Source organism: Micromys minutus (assembly GCF_963924665.1).
Source record: "Micromys minutus genome assembly, chromosome: 22".
Lineage (NCBI taxonomy): Eukaryota > Metazoa > Chordata > Mammalia > Rodentia > Muridae > Micromys > Micromys minutus.
Genome location: NC_137957.1, coordinates 11,481,181 through 11,502,656, shown reverse-complemented (window position 1 = coordinate 11,502,656; position 21,476 = coordinate 11,481,181). Strand labels below are relative to the sequence as shown.

At 47.5% G+C, this 21,476-nt stretch overlaps 1 protein-coding gene across 1 annotated transcript in view; it reads left to right on the top strand.

Moving 5' to 3' along the window:
• Positions 1-21,265, top strand: part of PPM1H (protein phosphatase, Mg2+/Mn2+ dependent 1H) — a 233,462-nt gene extending 212,197 nt beyond the window's left edge. Inside the window, exons 9-10 of the mRNA XM_080935861.1 lie at positions 6,890-7,041; positions 19,829-21,265. Coding sequence (XP_080791987.1) covers positions 6,890-7,041; positions 19,829-19,976 — 300 coding nt within the window. The 3' untranslated portion in view covers positions 19,977-21,265. The remainder of the gene's footprint in view (positions 1-6,889; positions 7,042-19,828) is intronic.
• The last annotated feature ends 211 nt before the right edge of the window (positions 21,266-21,476 follow it).

The window sequence follows — 21,476 nt, the reverse complement described above, 5'->3', positions numbered from 1 at the left end:
TCAAAGGCTGGTGTGTTCATGTCTCCTAACACAAGCACACACACATACATATACACACACATACATATAAATGTGCATATACACATATACATGCACACATACATATGCACATACACATACACATACATAGACATATGCACCACATACATATACACACATGCACACATACATACACATATACATAGACATATGTACCACATACATATACACACATGCACACACATACATACACATATACACACACACATACATACTCATGCACACACATACATAAATACACACAAACATATACACACACAAGTATACACCCATACACACACATACACACAGGTGGCACTGAGAGCAAACACGGATTTCTTTCTTTCCTCCACCTGATTGAGCTGACCCCATGGTTTATGACAGTTTTAAAATTCTCTTAGTCCCACCGTTCTCACTGTTTTCCTGCTAATATGTAGAGCAAAACTAAGGAGTGCCACGTGTGGACAGAGACCAAAGAGAAAATTCCAGGTAGTTCGATGTCCCGGCTTAACCATATAGAACAGTGGTTCTCCACCTGTGGGTCACAACCCCTCTAACAAACCTCTATCTCCAGAAATACATTACTATTCATAACAGTAGCAAAATTATAGTTATGAAGTAGCAATGGAGATAATTTCATGGTGGGGGTGGGAAGGTCATCACAACATGAGGAACTGTATTAAAGAGTCGCAGCGTTAGGAAGGTTGAGAAACACCTTCTATATAAATATATAGAGGTTAGCCTGGGGATTTTTCTTCACTACATTCCTTTTTACCTTTCATTGACTATAAACAGACCACTTTCCAAACTATTCAGTCTCCTGGTCCTGTGGTTATCAATGTTTATGGTTCTGTGGTCCACAGACTGGGTGATCTGGGTGGTTCTCCCCGAAAGCTCCTCATAGGCTCCAAGTCAGATGCTGGTTGTCTGACCACTGAGGACAAGGCTAGGGTGGAAGTCCCCGATGATTGCTCAGCTGCTGGCAGGGAGTGAGGGCTCTTAGCTGAGAGCTGAGTCCAGGCAGCAGCACATGGTTTATCCAAATGGTCTTAGATCCTCAGACCTAAGACCTGAGTTTCGAGAGAAACTATCTTAAGTGGTTTAAGGGTGCTAGTCCCTCACAGCTTCAATAGCGCTGACCTTTGAAGCTCCAGGCCCGTAGCACTGCAGCGTTCTGAGGCAGAGGCATTGCTGGGACCAGTGCACTTGGAAGGAGGGCCCATAGAGACAGCCACTTGATTTGCCGTGAAGATGTTCTAACAGAGAGAAGGAATCTCTCTGGCCTAAGCTGGTGGTCCACAGTCTGTGTTCTCCTTCGCTGGAGTCTGGGGTGATTGCCCTAGTTCCCAGTCTCTTGTCGATGTACCCTGGTTCTGCAGCTGTACCACTAGGAGTCAGGAACTGGGGTCCTCAGGGTCCACACTTCCCCTCAGAGCATCTATGCACCGGGCAAGGACGGGGAAGGCAGAGCCCAGGATGGGTGGAGCCCAGTCTGATCCCAAGTGAATGCTAAAAGTATGTAGGGACTTGATCCGGAGTCTGTGGTCCTCAGTGGGAAGTGGTGGTTGTGTGTTCCAGATAGAGGCAGGTAGGGAATGACTCCACTTCTGCCTGGCTTCTCCTCCACCCCCATTCTTAATAAACATTTACTGAATTGTTTAAGCTTGCAGTTATAATTAGTTTCCTATTATTTCTTTCAGTGGGAGTGAGAGCTCCCACGATTGTGTAGAAGTTAGGCCCCATAAAGAGTGGGTTCCCTGGGTTCAAAAGAAAAAAAGGACGGGTGTTTTGTTTCGTTTTGTTTTGATGATGCCAGTCTTCATCTGAGGAAAAGCTCATTGTCACTAACAGGCCTGTACTGTGGGAATAAGGGCCCAGAGAAACTCCAGCCTGTAAGCATCAGGATGCCACACAGACAGGATGAGTTCTCAATTCAGGATACAAGGCATAAATAAGAGTCACCAGCTTGCATGCATCAGCTTTCTTTGTGTGTGCAGACAGCTGTCCTGGAACTTGCTCTGTAGACCAGGGTGGCCTCAGACTTAAAGAGGTCCCCCTGCCCCTCCCTCACCTGTGCTGGGATTAAGGCGAACACCAACACACCCAGCTCCTTAGTGTTAACAGTGTCCTCTGTGAGCCTCAAAGGATCCAGTTAAGGGGACAGTACTATGATAACCTGGCTGCTACTTCCTGTTACGGGAGCTAACGGCACCCCAGTGGGTCACACTGTGTTATAAGATTCTTCACAAAGGGCAGGTATCAGAAGCCTCACATGAGCAAGAGACCAAGCGCACAATTCACTGTGCATGTGACCTCTGAGGAGAAAAATGAACAGTGGCAAATTGTGGGGCACCTTGTACAGCAAAATCAATCCCATTGAGCTCACTGAAAGAAACCCAGGGCTCGGCAGATTCATGGTGAAATAGAAATTAGGATCCGGTGTAGCCCAGCCCTGTACGTCAAAGGAATGACTTACTATTTAGAGTGTGGTGATGTTAATACACCAGGCCCACACTGGGATTTTAACACCAAGTTCCTAAAGCACAGATCAGGAATGATGGTTCCCACACAAAGAGCCAGGTGTGCCGGCTCAGGCCTGTAATGCTAGTATCTGTGACGCTGAAGCAGAGGGATGGCTAGAAGTTGAGGGCTAGCCTAGGCTATTGTGATCTTATTACCTGCAATGCCAAGGCAGGGGGATGATTAGAAGTTTGGGACTAGCCTAGGCTTCTGTAATCCTAGTACCTGTGATACCAAAGCAGGAGTATGGCTAGACGTTTGGGGCTAGCCTAGGCTACATAGTGAATTCTAGACTCCTCAGAAAGACCTAAAAGAATGAGAATTCCTAGTCCACCCTAGACACAACGCAACTCTTCCCCAAGTTCTCAGAGCACACTCATCCCTTCCTTCCCATCATGCTTTGCATCCTTGGTGTCACTGCTCTGAGAGCAGAGCCTTCGGAGAGCCGTGACTCAGTTCCCTTATCTTCACAAGGGCTTCACGAGAAGACTGGAGCAAACATGACACGATTTCCCTTGAATCCGATCTCAGAGCGGTCTAAGCTCAGTTAGGGCAGTGCTGGCCTGGCTCGCACACAGCCCTGGGCTCAGTCCCTGTTAGCACTGCACTGTATAAAGCCCGGCATGGTGGGGTGCACCTGTGTTCCCAGCACTCACACAGTGCGTTGGCGGCCAGCATTGGCTACAGAAGAGATATATCAAGTGCATACGTAAGTCCCAGAGACTCATTCGGCACAGCAACCTGAAGCCGTGCGTCCCCTTATCCCCTTGCTCTGCTCCATGAGCCACACAGAGCTGCAGGAACTTGTCATTGCTCCACCCCAGTACTCAAGTGGAGAAGACGGTTTGACAGATTTGCTAAGATGGATAAAGACATAAAGGTCCTGAAGGTGCCAGGGTGTGGCGCCTCGCACCTCTGGTCCCTGCACAAAAGCTGTAAAGGTATCCCAGGGAAGCAGAGGATCGCCGACTAGTAGGAAGATGGACAGATTCCTCTCCTAGATGAGTTCAAGACTCTTGAGTCATCTTACAGAACTGTGTTGTCATAGCATGCCGCTGGAATGTCACTATAGGAGGCAGAGAGGAGCACACACGTGTCTACATAAAAGACGGCCTTTGGCTTGGTGTGGCCTGGAATTGTTTTATTCAATGACTGTGGACAGCTGTATTTCGAAGTTTGGTCTCTGACCTGGCTGATAGAATGCAGTGTAATATGTAACATTCTCTCCTGGTGCCTGGTCAGCCACAGTTACAGAAACATCCGCTCGGCTGTGATGTATAGGTTACATGCTCTTCCATGTCTTCAATGGGCCCATCAAGACACAACCCCTTAGAAAGTCAAAGAACATCTGCATATTGTTCCAACTTACGCAAGATTCTCAAGGCTGCTAGTGGCCCCTCCCTCCCTTCTTAGTAGATTGGAACAAGGAGAGGGAGCCATTAGGAGCACGCGTCATGTTTTCTAGCCTCTTTTCCTACAAGGTGTTCCCGTACCCACCTTACAGTTCACCCCTCAGGCTCCTGTAGCAACACTCTCCAGATGTCTTAGTCCTACGGTACCTCAGAACCCACTAGATGCATGTGAGGCTTCCAGGAACATTAAAAGCTGTTGCAGGGAATGATCAGAGGAACCTTGTTTCTGATTGAAGAAGGCCAGCAGCCACTTCAGGGAGGGAACGTGGAGCGAACGCTGGAGTGTTTTGAACTCCTGGTTGCTAGAGACAATGACTGCAGAGGTGGGTGGCTTGCATACCAGTCCCGTTGTTTTGAAAGCATTTCGAAGAGCATTTTGCATCTTAGGTTAATGTACGATACTCAGGCTGTAAGTGCAAAGTTGGCAAAGTCCTCTGGAAACCGGATAAAGGGCAGGAAACAAAGGATAACAGTAAAAACCTAAAAGGCTGTTAATTGAGGAGCACCCAAGGAATGGGGTTGCTACTGGCTTTGTATTCTTTACATAAAAATTATGTGGAAAATGGTATTGAAAGGGATGTCTGAGCTGGCTATTGAAACCACACTAGGGAGCCGTGAGTAGAAAAGCAAACAGAATTGACGATCCCAATTATTGATGGGCTTGAAGAACAGCATTTCCAGCTGTGTTGGTGTGGTTCCATTGGCCAGATTTCCCACTCCTGGGTAGGCTGGCTTGACTGAAGAAATCAACCTGCCACTTCTTGGATCAGCAAAAAGCATTTTGAAGCCGTTTGGGTACCCTGTTCACAGGGTAGATGCTGCCGAGACTGGGTATTGTCCTGGAAACATCTGTTTTAGGAAGGGCCAAAGGGCAGATGAAAACACCTCCTAACTACAGATGTAAGATTGAGCCGCCTGATACTCTCACCTCCATTTACTTACTATTTCCTGTTGCGCGTCACTCAGATGGTCACAGTAGCTTACTGTAGATCAGCCAGTTGGGAGCCATCCAGCACTCATTTAACACATCATGGAATTAACATGGGAAGGTAGGACTTAGAGTTGGGAGCCCCGGAGTGACATATATGATCCTTTCCACAGTCTTAAGAAACTAATAGTGTCTGGCATCGCAGAGTCTAGAGAACCTTTGGTTTCCAGGCTCAGTAGGACTCCTGTGGCCTCGCTCCTCAGTGTATGGCCCAAGTAATTTGTATCTCTGACACCTAGAGAACTGCAGCTCTCATACTCTACCCCAGAACTTAAGAAGCATCTGTGAGTGCTCAAGTTCTCTGGCTAACTAGTCCAAACACTAACATTTGAGGAATGATGTGCTCTATATATGAATTCCTTTATAAACTCCAAATAGGAACGTTGGAGCTCTGAATGTTCTAACATATCCAGCAACCACAGAACATAAAGCAAAGGGTGGTTGGTTGTCTCCCGTTGAGGGAAAACAAGACATGAACAGCTCAAGAAAGGATACCTAAAAACTCAAGTTCTACCTTTTTGGCCTCACAAATCTCACTAAACTGGTTTGAAAAGCTTAATGCCTTTTCCAGGATTTCTTAATGCTTGGTCCTAAGCAAGCATTTCTTTCAAGAAAAAAATATTTAAAAGTAGGAAGAGTGTGCCCCTGTACATTCTTACCCTGGGGGGGGGGGGCCTCATGTGCTGGGCTGTTAGCTAATTGTTACTGTCTTCTGGACCGTAGAGGTGGCCCCTGTGGCTGCTTTGCATTTGGGCTCATTTATCACAGTGAATCATTCTTTAGATTTCAGCTACCCCACCAAGCTGGCTGCTAACCCACAGGACCAATCCCTTAAAGGATATCACTGGGCTAGACAAACTGGTTGTTCTGGAACAAAGACTGAATTTGAGCCATCTGGTAGACCTCCAAGAAGCCCACTGTCTGTGCCTAAGATTTGCCAGATGTTACTAGTGTCCCATATGAAGGGACACTAGTGTATGCCACATTCTCTTTTCCTCTTCCCATGCCTACCCCATGCTTTCTCCAGATATGCAGAGTAAAGGAGGGAGGGGAAGTTGATGTTTGTCCTCAATCCATGTTAGGCTGACTCTGCAGCATCAGGAAGGGATATTGATGAAACCTCCAAACTCCCCTATCTGCCCCCACCAGCCCTGTCCATGTAAAATAAGCCCAGAGTTGTAATCTCTTTCTAGTTTTCCAGTGATGCTCTGTCCTTTGTAAAGAGTTTATTAGACAATGTTGGCTATGAGAGATGGTGTGAAACCTGTTTGATAGCATGTTTCAGAAGTGCAGCTTGAACTTTTGGCCTTTGTAATGTGCTAGATTGGGGGTTTATCAAACCGAAGTGTAGTATCAGGCCCTTACCCTTACCTGGGGGAGAGAGGGGTGTTCTGGCCCATTTGGCCTTAGGGGAAACAAGCAAGAAGGATTTCAAATGAGCATTAAATAAGTGTGTCTCCTTAGTCCTTGACAAATACATACAGAGCCATCCCTTAAAGTCCCAAATAAACTTTGTCTCCCCTGTAGACTTAAATGGAAGAATCTACTTTTTTTCTGTTTATAGCACTTGGAAAAGGATAGGCTCTTGATACATGCAGAGGAAGGTGAGCAGGCCAACCCTGTGCTCATGCTGAGTCACACAATGGCCTTGTGCAAGTCATCCCTTCAGCTGAATGCATGCATTACTGTCTCAACTCAAATCCCTCTTGTTAATTATTCAGCCCTTCCAGGGGTTGTTCACAGTGGTGACTGGTCCTACTTGTCTGTAAGCAAGTCTTGGGAAGAGGCTACCCACTCCATGAAGCTTAAGTATGGGAATGGAATCATGTAACTTGATAGTGAATCCTTGAAGCCACTCAGAGACAGAAAACAGCTTGTACACACACACACACACACACACACACACACCCGCCTCTGTGTCTCACGTTGAGGTAACCCCCTTTCTTTTCAGGTGAGAGTCTACGATCTCTCCAGGTATGAGCACGGAGCAGATGATGTGCTGATCCTGGCTACTGATGGACTCTGGGATGTCTTATCAAATGAAGAAGTTGCAGAAGCAATCACTCAGTTTCTTCCTAACTGTGATCCAGACGACCCTCACAGGTTTGTGCCTTCATAACCACGGGATAGTCTCTGGGGGGACTCATGACTTACAGCAGAGGCTGTAGAAATGGCTTGGAAAACTAAACCATAGAAGGGACTACATATCTTATACTTTTGGGACCACATAAAAATCTTTCTTGAGGTGAATCGGAATACAGATGGTGAAAAACTTGATTTATTCGAAAGTTACCAATAGGGGCTGAGCTAGAGTGCTTACCCATCATGCACAATGCCCTGGGTACAATCTCTAGCACCTCATCAACTGGGCGTTGTGGTACATGACTATAATCATAGTACTTGGGATGTGGAGCAAGAGGATCAGAAGTTCAAGAACATCCTCAGCCAAGGAGTCTGAAGCCAGCCTAGGCTACATGAAACCCTTTAAAAAAAAAAAAAGCAGCATTTTAACTTTTGGGGGGTGGGGTAAGTAAGAGGGATTGACACAGACTCCAACATGTAAGGCTGGCTAGCCTAGATCTCACTAGATAGCTCAGGGTATCCCCTGAGCATCCAACCTCTGCAGTACTGGGGTTGCAGTGTGAGCCACCACGTTTCCCTCCGTCTCTCGTCCTTACTGCAGGTAAGTCGTGCTGCTGTGAATGATGACAGGCCCTCACACAGTGCTCATCCCTTTGGAGTAACTGCAGTGAGAGAACGGCAGAGGTCATCAGATCCCCTGAGACTGGGATGAGAGCAGGTACCCTGCCCTGTGGGTGCTGGGGTCACACTCCATTCTCTGCAAGAGCAGCAGGTACTCTAGAACCACTGAGTCATCTCTCCAGCCCAATAGATGTTCAAACTGGAACTTGACGAGCTAATGCTAAGGTAAACGTAGGGAAACAAAATTGCAGACATGTCTTAACAATCACTTATTTAAACTGTACAGAGTAAGACAACGCAAAGCCTAATCAACACAATAGGAAAAGTAAAAGTTGCCCCCTTACCTCATAAAATAAGACAAGAGTAAAACCTGGGTAAAGAAAGACTTACTGCTAAAAAGCAAAGATAAATAAAATTTTTAGAAAACAACATCGAGGGCTGGAGAGGTGGCTCAGTAGTTAGAGCACTGACTGCCCTTCCAGAGGTCCTGAGTTTGGTTCCCAGCAACCACACGGTGTGGCTCACAACCATCTGTAATGGGATCTGATACTCTCTTCTGGCCTGCAGGGGGAACATGCAAATACTCATACATTAAAGAAGAAGGAAGGAAGAAAGGAAGGAACATAGATTATCCCATGGCCTTGGAGTTGGGAGGGATTTCTTTAAAAGCACAAATGGGCTTGTATTATGTTTTATTTTTTTGTTTTGTTTTGTTTTTTTCTTTTTTTGGCTAGAGAGATGGCACCAGTTGGGAGTTACAAGGCACTTCATGCCTTTTACATTTCTCCTGCCTCCGGGTTTATTCTCCAGCCCATCTTCTCCGTGGCATGTGCTTCCCACCGTGAACTTAAAGCCTACAGACAGCATGTGTGGGTCCAGTCAGAGTAGTCGCCTAAGGTTCAGGAGAACTTGCAGGGACAGCGATTAAAAAATGGTCTGGTTTGGTTTTGTTTGGGTTTTAGTTTGCCTCTCAAAGAGAATGGCAAGTTAAAGCCTGGCCAGGTCAGGGGTAGGCCGGGGAGAATGCGAAAGGGTGTCACTAGTCCAAGTGCTGCCTAGCATACATAAAGCCCTGGGCTCAATCCTCAGCACCCCATAACCCGGGTGTGATGGTGCACACCTGTTACCCTAATCTTAAATGTGCCGTCAGGAAGGTGAGTGCCAGGGTCATCCATGGAAAGTGTGAGGCCAGCCTGGGCTACCAAATAAAGGAGAGGAAGAAAATTGAGACTTTGGGGCTACAGATAAGAAAGATTCTGGTTGGTTTTTTTATAAGAGAACATTAGGGGTCCAGGGGATCAAGGGTTTCCACTTTGAGACCGTTCCTATTTGAATTCATTCCTTTGGCAAATACTCTGAGATGTTTATTGTGTGAGCCAAGGCCTGTCAGACTCTGGGAAAGAATCCCTGAGATACATCAAACTCCTCTATGTCCTCTTACAGTCTGAAGTCCAGATGGGGTTACAGAAGCTTCTAGAAATTGCCATTTGAATGAGGAAAGGGGAAAAATACAGAACATAGCCTGGAACAAGGGATGTTTAAAATCTAAAGAAGAACTAAGTCCGCCTGAGGCGGGAAGCAGAGCGGCAAAGTGGAGGCACAAAGACGGGGGAGGGGCCCAGCAGTCAGTGTGTCTGGTTGTGCCAACCTGGGAATGCCATCAGACAAGGAATGAGAACCATCCTCTGGGCCTTCTGAGTTCACATCAGTGTTGACACATGTGTAAGAAAGGGGAGCCTGTAGTAATGAAACAGAACCGGTGTGATGTATCCATTACAAAGCATGTGCAGGAGACATTGTTGAGTAACCATACTTGGATTGTCCCTCCACCCCGTGAGTGTGCCCCCCCCCCCCCCCCCCACGTAATGGAAGTCGTACTAGGCAGTCAGGGAGACTTAATTTGTTTCAAGCTCTGGAATCCTGTAAAATGGCGTTTTCTCCTCTTTCATGTGGGTGGCATTGTTACACATAAGCTGGATAATTTGGCCTGTCTCCGAGAGAAGCCCATGAACACTGAGTGCTCAGGCATGCTTTTGGCTGAGAACTCTTCCGGGCAGAAAGATGGGCACGGCAGAGGAGGTCGCCCTAAAAGGTTGCAGCCCCAGTCAGAGTTCTGAAATGAGGAAAAGGCCATGATTCCAGAGGCCCTTTTCATTCCTTTCTCCTTCAATGTCAGACCCCCAGGTTTGCCTGTGGGAATCACGACTTGGAAGAAGTGAACTGTGGTTGTGCCCCAAGCTTGAGGGGGCTGACCAAATGAGGAGCCTTTTGTTTGACTCAACACGGGAAAGAAAAGACATCTTTCCAGTGTGGGAAGCCGCAGGGACCAAAGAGAAAGCAATGCAAACAACAACAACACAAACATGTTTCAATGTTTGAGAATCTCTGGAGACATGTCTCACCCTGAGATATAGCTGGATTGCCTCCAGTGCTACTTGGAGAAGAGACCAATAGGAAGAAGCAGAGCTCAGGCTCACCAGTGATCTGAGGATCTGTGGTTCCTTGATTGGAGGGTTTGTGTTGTGTGTGGGTTTTTTCTTTTTATTCTTTTGTTTCTAAATGACAGCCATTCCCAACAAACTGCCAGCATTGTCCTCCCTGGACAGCATCCTTCCCCACAAAGAGGAAAAAGTAGCACCCAGTCCACTTCTGAGGGACATAGTGGTTAGCATAAGGCCAGTCAGATATCGCTCACCCTTTCCTCTCAGGCAGCGAGTGGGTACAAATGCACCCTGTGGTCGGATGAGCCCCAGCTTTCTCCTTGTTTGAACTGTCTCCTCAAGGAATCGGAATGTTAGAAGGCAGTTTTGTAGAGGATCCAAAATCAGACTCCGGTACAGTTTGGTCCTTCCCTTTTTATTGGGGTTTGCCCTGAGGTGCTGAGGAATGGGGGACCTGGCAACGACTCCCGTGTGAGGTCATCAGATGAACACATCACACTACCATTCTAGAGGGAGGTGGTCAGAAGTCACGGGGTTTGGGATACTTGAACCCTTCCTCTTATTAACTCTGGTCCGATTCTCTTTTAACCTTAAAGGCAGTGTGTGATTCAGAGGTTTAGGTAAAACGTGGAACTGACCCTCTGCTCTGCTAAGCCGGAGGTTTACTAGTGGGCCCGGTTCCCACCAGGGAAATACTCCATTGGGAGCCAGAGTCTGAACCATCGGAGGAGGGTTTTGTTTTGTTAGAAGGAAATACATTGTTACGACTACTAAAATGGAGGTGAGCAGTCGGAGGCAGAAGAAACCTGAACCAAACCTCCGAACGCTAAAGCAGAGCTTTGCTGGACTCTGCTCTCCCCATTACTTCCCCAAACCCCTGTGTGGAAACCCTGTTTTGTCTTCCCTGCTCCTGACAGTTCCTTATTGCCCCTGCCATGGCACAGGGGTATTATGTGGGCTCTCCGTAGATCTAAACAAAGCCTGGCTCAAGCTATAAGGAACTACATGCCCAGAGTTTAATGGAGTCTTAAAGTTCCAGTGTACCAAAACCCCTCTCCCTCGAGCATAAAACACTTTTTGTGGTAAAGGTGTTCTTCCAGTCTGCCTTCTGATTAGCTGTGGGTATTGAGAAGGAATGGGAAGGTCAAAGGTAAAAACCACCAAACCAGCCAACCAACAAAAAACCACCCGTCAGGAGTACACGCAGCCTTAACGGAGTCTCAAGACCAGGTTGTATTGCCCTGGGAATATCTAGTTTATTTTGGCAGAAGACAAAGGTTTGAAGGTTTTCCTTCTTCCTTTTCTTTCCTGCTTTGCTTTTTTAAAATTTATTTTTGTTTTATTTTTTTTTTTTTTGAGGGGGGAATCTTTCTGTAAGTTAGTTGAAGTAATTTCTCAGCAGCACCATATGCTCTCCAGAAACCACGTCTCACATGCAAAAAGGAAGTGTTCCTCCCCCTCCTTATCGCTTGCAGGTTTTAGGAACACATCCATGAGTGTTTGATCTGGTGTTTGTAGACTAGATAAAAATCTGCATTCCCGTTCCTTGTACACTGCTCAGCATCTTGGGATCCGTGGGAATTTGGAAGCCAGCCTGAGATCCTGGCTGCAGCAGCCTCGGGATGGCACAGACAGCCGTCTTTCTCTGTGCTCTTGCTGGGGCTGGCGGGCTGGGCCGTGTGGCCACCTCGGGGAATTTCAAAGAGCTTGGGGGGGGGGGGGGGACGGAGAAGGAGCCGGGTTGTTATTTGAATTGAAATGTTGCTGTATGGGACTTGAACTAAAATAAACATTCACCATTGAGGAAACCAAGGAGCCCAGGCACTGGCACTGGGAGATGGGAAACCCCCAGCAATGAGTAGCAGCGGGCTTTCTAACCCTTCCCACCGAAGCCTTGCTCTGGTGCCTCGGGCTTCTTGACCTAAGTGGGGTCCTTTGTACCCTAAACTGGTGTTTTGGTCTGAGGGGTAGTCCTCCTCCCACAGGCTCACCTAAGGGTTGTGCTTCCTCTCAAAACAAATGACTACTTTCTCAGCACAACAAAGGCCCTCTAAGCATCACCATAGCCGAGGTTCCTGGGTAGGGGAGCTTTTCCTCCCTCTTAAATCTCTAGGACATGCACTGAATGCAAAGGGGGTTCCTCCTCCTTTGCCACATTGTACTGCAGAGGGGTATCAGCCACAGACCGAGGTTGTCTTTTATATGCAAATGTTTGGAACCCATTAATCCCCCAGCTCTTGCCCACCTACCCTCCCTCTTAGAGAACCCTTTCTGCCTGCCATAACTGCTAACGACTGTAAGGATGGGTAGCTGAGGCCTGGGCTTGACTTATTTTTGACAGTCCCATGCTGAAGCCAAGGTGGTCTCCTGGGAAACCGCCTAGAGAAGAGGTAAATGATTTAAGGCAAAGGCTCGTGGGAAGTCTGGTGAGGGGATGGTTGTTAACACTTCCTGATCTTCTGCCACGGCCGCCATACTGAATGTTTATGGAAGAAAATCTTAATCTCCGTAGTAGAAGCCTTGAGATTTGCTGTGTTACTACAGCAGGCTTTCGGGCAAGGAAAAAGAGAGGCCCCAGAAGCTAAGGAGTTTTTCCAGAACCACCCATCTGGGTGGTGTGAAAGCAGAGATGAAATCTTGAGGGTCCATAACCCTTGTTTGAATCATTGCAGAGGTGTCAGAATCAAGAGTCACCTCATGGTTTAGAAAGAGCTTCACCTTCCCATAGTTTCAACCCCTCTCCTTTTCTGTCTTCTCCACCACCACTGATGACCGTCCTCCAGTGATCCTCCCTTCTCCCACTTAAGCCCCATCCTTCCTTGGCAGCCATTTCGTTCAGCAGAACTTTGCCAATCAATATTGAGAGCTTCAGGCAGGGAAGAAAAACATTCTTAAAATTCACCTCACCTCCCAGGAAGACTCTTGCTTTGGGAGAGAAGGAGAGCTTCTAAAGACCGTAGTTCTCTAATGCTGCCCGGGCAAGAATTTGTGAGGAAGGCATTGGTAACCGCCTTACAGCGATTCCACACCCAACTTCCAGAACTGTCAGCCACCTCAGCCTGTTTCAGCATCCACAATCCACCTCCGTCCCATCCTCACCTACATCCTGCCCTTCGCTGTGGTGCTCTGTGTTCTGTATGTGTTCCAAGTTCTTGCCATGCCCTTCGGTCTGTGGTACGTAGATGTCCTCGAGTTCAGTCTCAGCGCCTTAGAGCCTTCCTGTTTCATGGCCACAAGAAGCATTCTCTGCCATTGTCAGCAACCCTGGCCAACTTTGATAAGGTAGACCTTAGAAAGATAAACTGAGAACAAGAGGGGGCTCTTCCTCTGGAGGGGGGGGGATTTCTTTGTATGCCAGTCTCGATGAAAAGCAGTCTTGGCACTGGTTCCATGCTTGGGGTAACCTGAGTTTCGAATGTGGGGGATACAGAGATACCCACCAGCTTGGCCCGCTGCAGGGCTGGAACCGAACTTTTCACAAGGAAAGCTTCCTCACAAGGGTCATACAGTTGGCTTTCATTCCAGCTAGGGTTTGCCATTCCATAAAAGGCATGTCAGGAAGCTGTCCAGAGCGCTCCATCCATTTCTAGTCTCACTTGTTGATTGCAGTGTCCTACGGCGGGGTGTCTGGTGGGGGAGGGGTGTGCATCACAGCGCCATGGATGCTGAGCAAAGAGGAGGCAATCACAAGATCTCAGAGCCTCAGAACAATGTGGGGCCCAGAAGTTCTGGGGTGATCCGAGTTTCTCCCTCCCAGTTAGATGTCGTTCTTTTCCAGAGGTACCTGAGTACTGAGGGCAAATACTTCACTAACTTGAGGCTCTGGATTAAGGAGGAAAGGACTAGGTAGTCCTAGCACAGAGAACAAATGTGATACCGTGACAGGGATCTTTTTTTTTTTTTAAAGATTCATTTATTTTATGTATATAAATACACTGTAGCCATCTTCAGACACCAGAATAAGGCATCAGATCCCATCACAGATGGTTGTGAGCCACCATGTGGTTGCTGGGAATTGAACTCAGGACCTCTGGGAGAGCAGTCAGTGCTCTTAACCACTGAGCCATCTCTCCAGCCCCATTTTTTAAAGATTCATTGTGACAGGGATCTTAAGCCCCCAGATTGACATAAATATGTGCAGTACTGGAAAGACTCCATAGTATCCCCTCCCCCACACACACCCGTACTGAAGGTTGTTGTAGATCTGTACACCTCATGGCGCAGAGCCAACAACTGACTGCAGCTGTCATCTTGCCTTAAGACACGTGTGGAGAAAGGGCAGGAAGCTGTGATGGTCTCCTCTCAGCCCCTCCACCCCAGAAGAAACCCGGACGCAATAGCACAGTTTGGAAGGAGCCAAACACGGATGTAGAATCATGGGGTGGATCTGGAAAAGAGCCAGAGACTAGAAACTCACCACAGTGAAGTGGCCCCTCGCGTGGGCAGCAAACAGCTAAGGACGCAAAGCAGAGGGGGAAGGGCAGGTGTGAGGTACTTCCCGAAGCTAGGATGTCAGCGACTAGATGGCAGCCTCTCATCCTGTAAGAGCGCTTGCCACCAAGCCCAAGGTACTGAGTTAGAGTCCCGGGAACCTGGCGGAAGGATGAGACAGACTCCATGAATTCCTTCTCTGAGCCCCATGTGCACGCTGTGGCGTGCACACACATAAATAACAGTGCTGTGCAGAGGGGCCACGTTGGGTTTCTGGAGCCGTGTCAGGTGATGTGTAAGCAAGTTATCTTCAGCTGTGGGGACTTCAACACCCTTTACCGGCACTCTTGCATGAGTGTGAGCAAGTGCCTGCACACGCAAACTCGCACCGCTCCACACACACAGTACACATACAATTTTCAAAAATTAATCTAAAACCACGGTTGAAGACAACAGTCTTCAGTGGTGCACCTTGTAAAAGGTCTTCCTCTTAAGTTAAGGTTTTCATTACCCAAAGATGATGTCGGGTGGCTGCTAAAGGACTGGCCTTGATGGACTTGTGTAGCAGGGAAAAAACCCAGAGTGAGGATTGGACTGAGGAGAGAGAAGTTCACACCCGTCTTGGTTCACTTACCTGCCCAGATAATAAACGGTAATAGTGACTAGCGGAGGCGTAAAGCCAGAACCAGCTAAACTATCACACTGCTACCTAGGTGGCGAAGAAAAGGTCGTTTTAGCGTTTAGGAGTGTGGCAGAAATAGTCAAGTGTATACTGAAAATTGAGTATAATTGCCCAATGAACAAAAATAAGTCTTTAAATCACCTGAGCGTGGGGGGGCGAAATGTTCGAAGAGCTGTCAGTATGGCAGGAAAACGAAAGGAAACAAGGGCAAAGCACAGAATAAGCCTGCGAGAGCACGTGTGTGTGTGTGTGTGTGTGTGTGTGTGTGTGTGTGTGTGTGTGTATTCGTCTGTCTGTCTGTCTGTGTCTGTGTTACTGTGAGAGTAAAAGCTCATGTACACTATTTTATAATAACTGAAACTCTTAATGACTAAGGTTGGGTTTTCTTTTAATTAGCCGTGTACCATTAAAGACACAATATACAGGCTGGAGAGGTGGCTCAGTGGTTAGAGCACTGACTGCTCTTCCAGAGGTCCTGAGTTCAATTCCCAGCAACCACATGGTGGTTCACAACCATCTGTAATGGGGTCCAATGCCCTTTTCTGGTGTGTCTGAAGACAGGGACAGTGTGCTCACATACATAAAATAAATAAACCTTTTTTTTTTTTTTTTTTTTGGTAACTGAGAATCACCAGGGTGAGAAGGTGGCACTAAGGGCTGTGATTTCCTGTTACGGGGATCAGAATTTCATCATTTAGGTATGGTTGGGGGGGAAGTTGACACACTAGGAACAAGAACAGCTGAACCCTTGCCAGGTTCTTCCTAAGACATAAACAGGGCCTACAGAGAAAATTAAGGAGCACCAGGGAGAGCAGACGCCGTGTTATGGAAACCAAGACACCGGTGAACAGGGGTACATCGTGCACAGATGACAGAAAATGAGACGTTCAAGAGGAGACTCCAGGGTCTGCAGGATAAGCCAAGCAGGGTGCTTATGGGGAGGCTGCCTGGGGACTGGGCTGTCAGAGGATGGGGAGGGGGAGGGGAAGGTAGTAGACCCTCCTGGTAAGAGGATTTCAAGGAAAAGGAAGAAACTGGGGGAACACAGAGGGCTTCTGTATCAGGAAGTTCAGAGCCTTGGATATAACTCAGCGCGTACTAACTGGGCATGGGGCGCACAGGATCCTAGGACTCTGGAGGCAAAAGAATCAGAAGTTCAAGGTCAACTTCCAGACCTGTTTCAGCCTGGGTTAGAGACTGTCTACGCTCATAGCCTAGGAGAAGGGCTGGGGAAATGTATGTATTAAAGGCTAGCCCACGATCAAAACATAAGGGAAAAAAGATGGATAGTCAATTCTCAAGAAATTTATCGTGCAGTGACAACTATATTTAAAGAGTAAAACCTCATTGAGATGGAAACCCTCAGGATCTAAGTTTTATAAGGTGCCATTGTCTCTGGGTGGCCTAGGATTCGACTTTTAAAATGTCAAAGTTCTACTGTATACATGTATGAAATTCTCTCTCTCTCTCTCTCTCTCTCTCTCTCTCTCTCTCTCTCTGTGTGTGTGTGTGTGTGTGTGTGTAAACAAAAAAAAAGGAAAAAAACATTATGGGGCTGTCACCCGCCTCTGTGCTCTTTCTGACTGATCTTGTCCTGGTCCCCAGCCATTTCTCAAGACTGCCAGACCTGATCAAGCCTGTTTGCCTCATGACCAGCCAGCCAGCCATTAAGAGCTGTGCCTGGGCTTGTCCAAGCTTTCTCTCCTGACATTTTAATATGCATCTGTCTTTTCTTGTCAGCCATGCCTTCCAGGTTACTGTGCCCAAGTCTCCACCGCTCGGGCTGGTTTAAGGCATGTTCAACCCTAACGAAAGAATATCTGAGTCAACAGGTTCTTTCCTCCTGTCTTGAGACAGGGTCTCTCTGTGTAGCCCTGGCTGTCCTCGAACTTACTTTGTAGACCAGATTGCTCTGAAACTCAAACACCTGTCTGCCTCATGTGCTGGAGTTAAGGGTTTGCATCACCACCGTCATCAGTGACACTTCTTAATCTTCAGAGGTGAGGCTCAGAGATAGTCAGTCACCGGGTAGATAAACATCACCTAAATGTTGCTGGCGGCAACATGATAACTACCCCCACGGTTATTTTTTACACATATAATATAGTACAAAACCAAGAATAACCTCAGGTAAGCCCCGTAGAGGCTGTGGTGAGTCTGGAGAATGAGCTGTAGAGTTTGAGACTGAAATATTGATACACACACACACACACACACACACACACACACACACACACACACACATTCATAGTTCACATATACAATCATAGTTCTTCAACCTAAAGCCTCCTTGGATGTTCCCTTTTTTAAAATACTTATTTGTATGTATATGGGCATTTTGCCTACATAAATGTTTAAGTGCCTCATGCCTGCTTGGCACCCATAGAAGTCAAAGGAGGGTGTCTAATCCACTGTAACTGGAGTTACAGATGGTTGTGAGCCACCATGTGTGTGCTTGGAACTCAACTTGAGTCCTCCTCAAGAGCAACAAGTGCTCCTCTCTATTCTCTGAGCCATCTCTCTAGCCCTCTCTTTCCTTCTTCCTTTCTTTTTTCATTTTTATTGGATATTCTCTGTATTTACATTTTAGATGTTATCCCCTTCCCCCTCCCAAATCCCATTCCCCTCCCCCTCTTCTTGCTGCCATGAAGGTGCTCCCTCTCCCAACCACCCTCTCCCACCTCAGCACCTTGGTGTTCTCTACACTGAGAAAACAAGCCTTCACTGGACCAAAGGCCTCTTCTCTCATTGATGCCAGACAATGCTATCCTCTGCTACATATGCAACTGGAGCCATGGGTCTCTCCATGTGTGCTCATTGGTTGGTGTTTTAGTCCCTGGGAGCTCTGGAGGGTTTGGTTGGTTAATAATGTTCTTCCCACGGGGTTGCGAAGCCTTTCAGCTCCTCCAGTCCTTCCTCTAATTCTTGATCACAAGAAGGGACTTTACTGGTTGCTCAGGTATAATGGACTCAATATCAAGCCATTTATCCTCCGAGAGGAGTTAGAAAAAGATGTCCCTCCCACCCGTGTGCCTCCCGAGCACATGGAAGGAGACATCCATTCTGTACTAAATAATGTAGCATCTGACCCACCTCCGCTGTAGGAACAGACTTGATTCTTACAAGCTGTGCAGCTTGCAGTGTCCCCAGCCCTGAAGGTTCGTCATCTTTGTACTTCAGATGAAGTCTGTCTCTACCTGAGTGTTGTGCATTCTTAGGAGGTTTAGAGAGCACATGGAAAGGAATCTGTCCCGAGAGTCCAAAGGTAACGCTGAGCAGGGAAAAGCTCGTGAGCGTCTTGTAAAAGCCCCATTGTCAAGCTTCCCAGAGGCCTTACATAGGTGACATTTATTTTCCTGGTGATTTATCAGAATCTGTGTTTTAGCTGTTTAGGTTCCAAACGTGATCTAATCCAGATACAAATAACAGATTCATTGTCAGAACCGAACTTACCTTAGCCAAGCTTACAAAACTAGATTGCTAGCTAACATTTATGCAGAGAAACGTAGCTGATTGATACTTTCAGAGCACACAAAAGGAACATACTCTTTCCTGGTAGGCAAGCCTACACAGGGAGACAGATCACAATCAGAAGGTTATTTGGCAAATGTGAAATCAGAAAAGGAAGAAGAAAGAAAAAAATGAATCACTTGTTTCCTGGTGAAGGCTTAGAAAAATAATCCCCCGCACACTAAGTCCAGCTCTGCTGGACTTCTTTTAAGTCCCTTAGCTAAGACTGTGCACAGAGTAGCCGTTGAGGAGACGATGGGGAGGCTACCAGTGTTTTACTTAATTTTATGTCTCATAGCTAACAGAAGCCGGTGCCCACAAACTGCCCCTCAACTTGCCATTTCTTCTCTGGATGGTAGTTTTCTGCTGACTCAGCATCACCCCTTTCTTCAAGTTTAGAGTCAGTCCCCATAAAAGTGTCCCTTGGTGTCCTGACATAAACTGTAGAAAAACCTAACACCAATAAAGGCGCCTAGGGGACCTCCTCCACAGCGGGGCTTATCCATCACTCACCCCCCCCCCCCCGTTTTTTCCCCATACCACATGTGGTGGTTTTAACACTTTCCTTTAAGCATTTGAACCTGTTTTATAAGAAGGTGTGCCAGAACCATTCATGTAAAACAAACCACTACCCTTCGATACAAAAGGAAGGTAGTCCTAAAAATAAACATTGATAACGGGGGTTTTGGTTTTGGTTTGCTTTGGTTTGGTTTTTTTTCCCCCTTGTGTACTCATTTCGCCAAATACTGTCTGTCATGGAAGACTGGGCCTGTGCGGGTCTTTATTAAAAATATAACAACACCAAAATGGAGATTCTTCTGGCTCCACGGAAATAAATGACATCTAGAGAGACTGAGAGGCAGAGAGATGGAGGAGAGCATCTCATGTGGTACCTCGTTCATCTACCACCCCCAAAAAATGCATCAGCTACATACATGTGAGAAGATGGCTCCTGCTTCAATAGTAGTAGAAGTCATCGTCTCCATGGTAATTGTTGCTGTTGTCGTTGAGAACTGTGAGGGTAATTGGAAAATGGTGGCCATACCGATGCTTCCTTTCCGGCCTCTCTGGTTGACCTACCCTTGCTGTTGTGACCGGCTTTCCCCTGTGTCTCCTTGCACAGGTACACGCTGGCAGCTCAGGACCTGGTGATGCGTGCCCGAGGCGTCCTGAAGGACCGAGGATGGCGGATATCAAATGACCGACTGGGCTCAGGAGATGACATTTCTGTCTACGTCATTCCTTTAATACATGGAAACAAACTGTCGTGAAAGTGACCCAGGGGACTAGGAAGACGGAAGGGAAGAAAACTGGGGTGCCTCCAAGCAGGGCGGGGCTGGGGAGTGCCTGGGCTGGATTCCAGGTGATGCACTTTTTCCCAACCCAGATGGGGAATTTGCTGCCAAAAGGCCTCTGGCTTTGCTTCAAGGTGACCCTTGGGTCTCCATTTCTTCTTTGGTGACAGGTCTGGACACTGAATAGGAGCAAAACACAAAGCCTGCTACTGAGTGTTGTGTTTCTCTTGGCTTCTCTTGTAGGCGGCAATTGCCTATTTGGGGCGCGGGCATACATTTATTCGTTTTATCTAGAATAGCAGGGACAGCCATTTCGGTGTAACTGGTAAAAGGCTTCTCAGCCCGTCAAGCTGCCAGCATCTCTCCAGGAGAAGAGCCACATTGAAAAGTTGGGGACCATGCCTCAGAAAGTATGGGCAGTCATCTTACTGTGCACTTCAGTCATTTCAGGGAACCCGCCTGTCCTGTCTCATTCCCTACTCCGCCCCCTACTTTCCTGCCCCTCCCCCTGCCCCCCCCCCAATTTCTCAGTATTCTTCCATGGTGATGGGTTGGGACAGAGACATTCCTCTTTTTTTGACATTCCTCCCATCTTTCCCATTTCCCTCCACCGGGACTTTCTGAACCATCGCTGGATGGTTTCCAGAGGAGAGACAAGTCCAGTCTGACCAGCCCCATGTTCTGTGGCCCACACATGTGGACAGTATTGTCCAGAGCAATGTCCAGAGCAATGTCCCAGGTGACAGTTTGTCTCTGCTGTGTAACATTTACCCCTGAGTTGTATTTTCTCTCCAAACAGATATGTTTGCTTCAAAATGTGGGCGTTTCATTGGAGCCAAGGTTCCCGAGTTGTCTTTAAGCCCCTCTGTGGGTCTGGAGGTTTTGCTGTGAGAGGCTGGGTTTTCGTTTCTGGAATTGGTGGTACTCCCTACCTTCTGTGTCCTGGAGACACAGGGAGCAGCATCCAGCGCCGGGCAGCTTAGCACGTTCTCGTATCCAGCGGTTAAGCGTGCCTCATTGAGGAAGCGTGTGGGATTCAGGCTCCTTGGTTGCTGATTGTTCTCCAGGATAAGGTCCAGGAGGATTGAGTGTCACAGCTCAGCTAAGCTGTAGCTCTTCCTGTCACCTTTGGGCAAGAGTAGCTAGGATGACACTTGAATAAAAGTAAACTTGAATTGCAGTTGGTCCTTGTGATGTTACCCCGAGACCCCACAACCCCGCTCCTCAAGGGAATCATTGTAGAAGCCTGAGAGCTGAGAGCCCCTTCCTACTATGCATTCGCTGGTGTGCGTGCCTCAATGGCACACACATGGGCACATGGGCAAAGTATCTGCCCCCGCTTCCTTGCTGGGAACAGCAAAGTCCAGTTTAACTATCATCTGTCCCTTGGGACAGACTGCTGCTCTGCCCAGGGCCCTTCAAAGCAGCATCCGGTTGCTTTGTCCTGTTCCTGGCGTCTTTTGTGATACCGGCTTT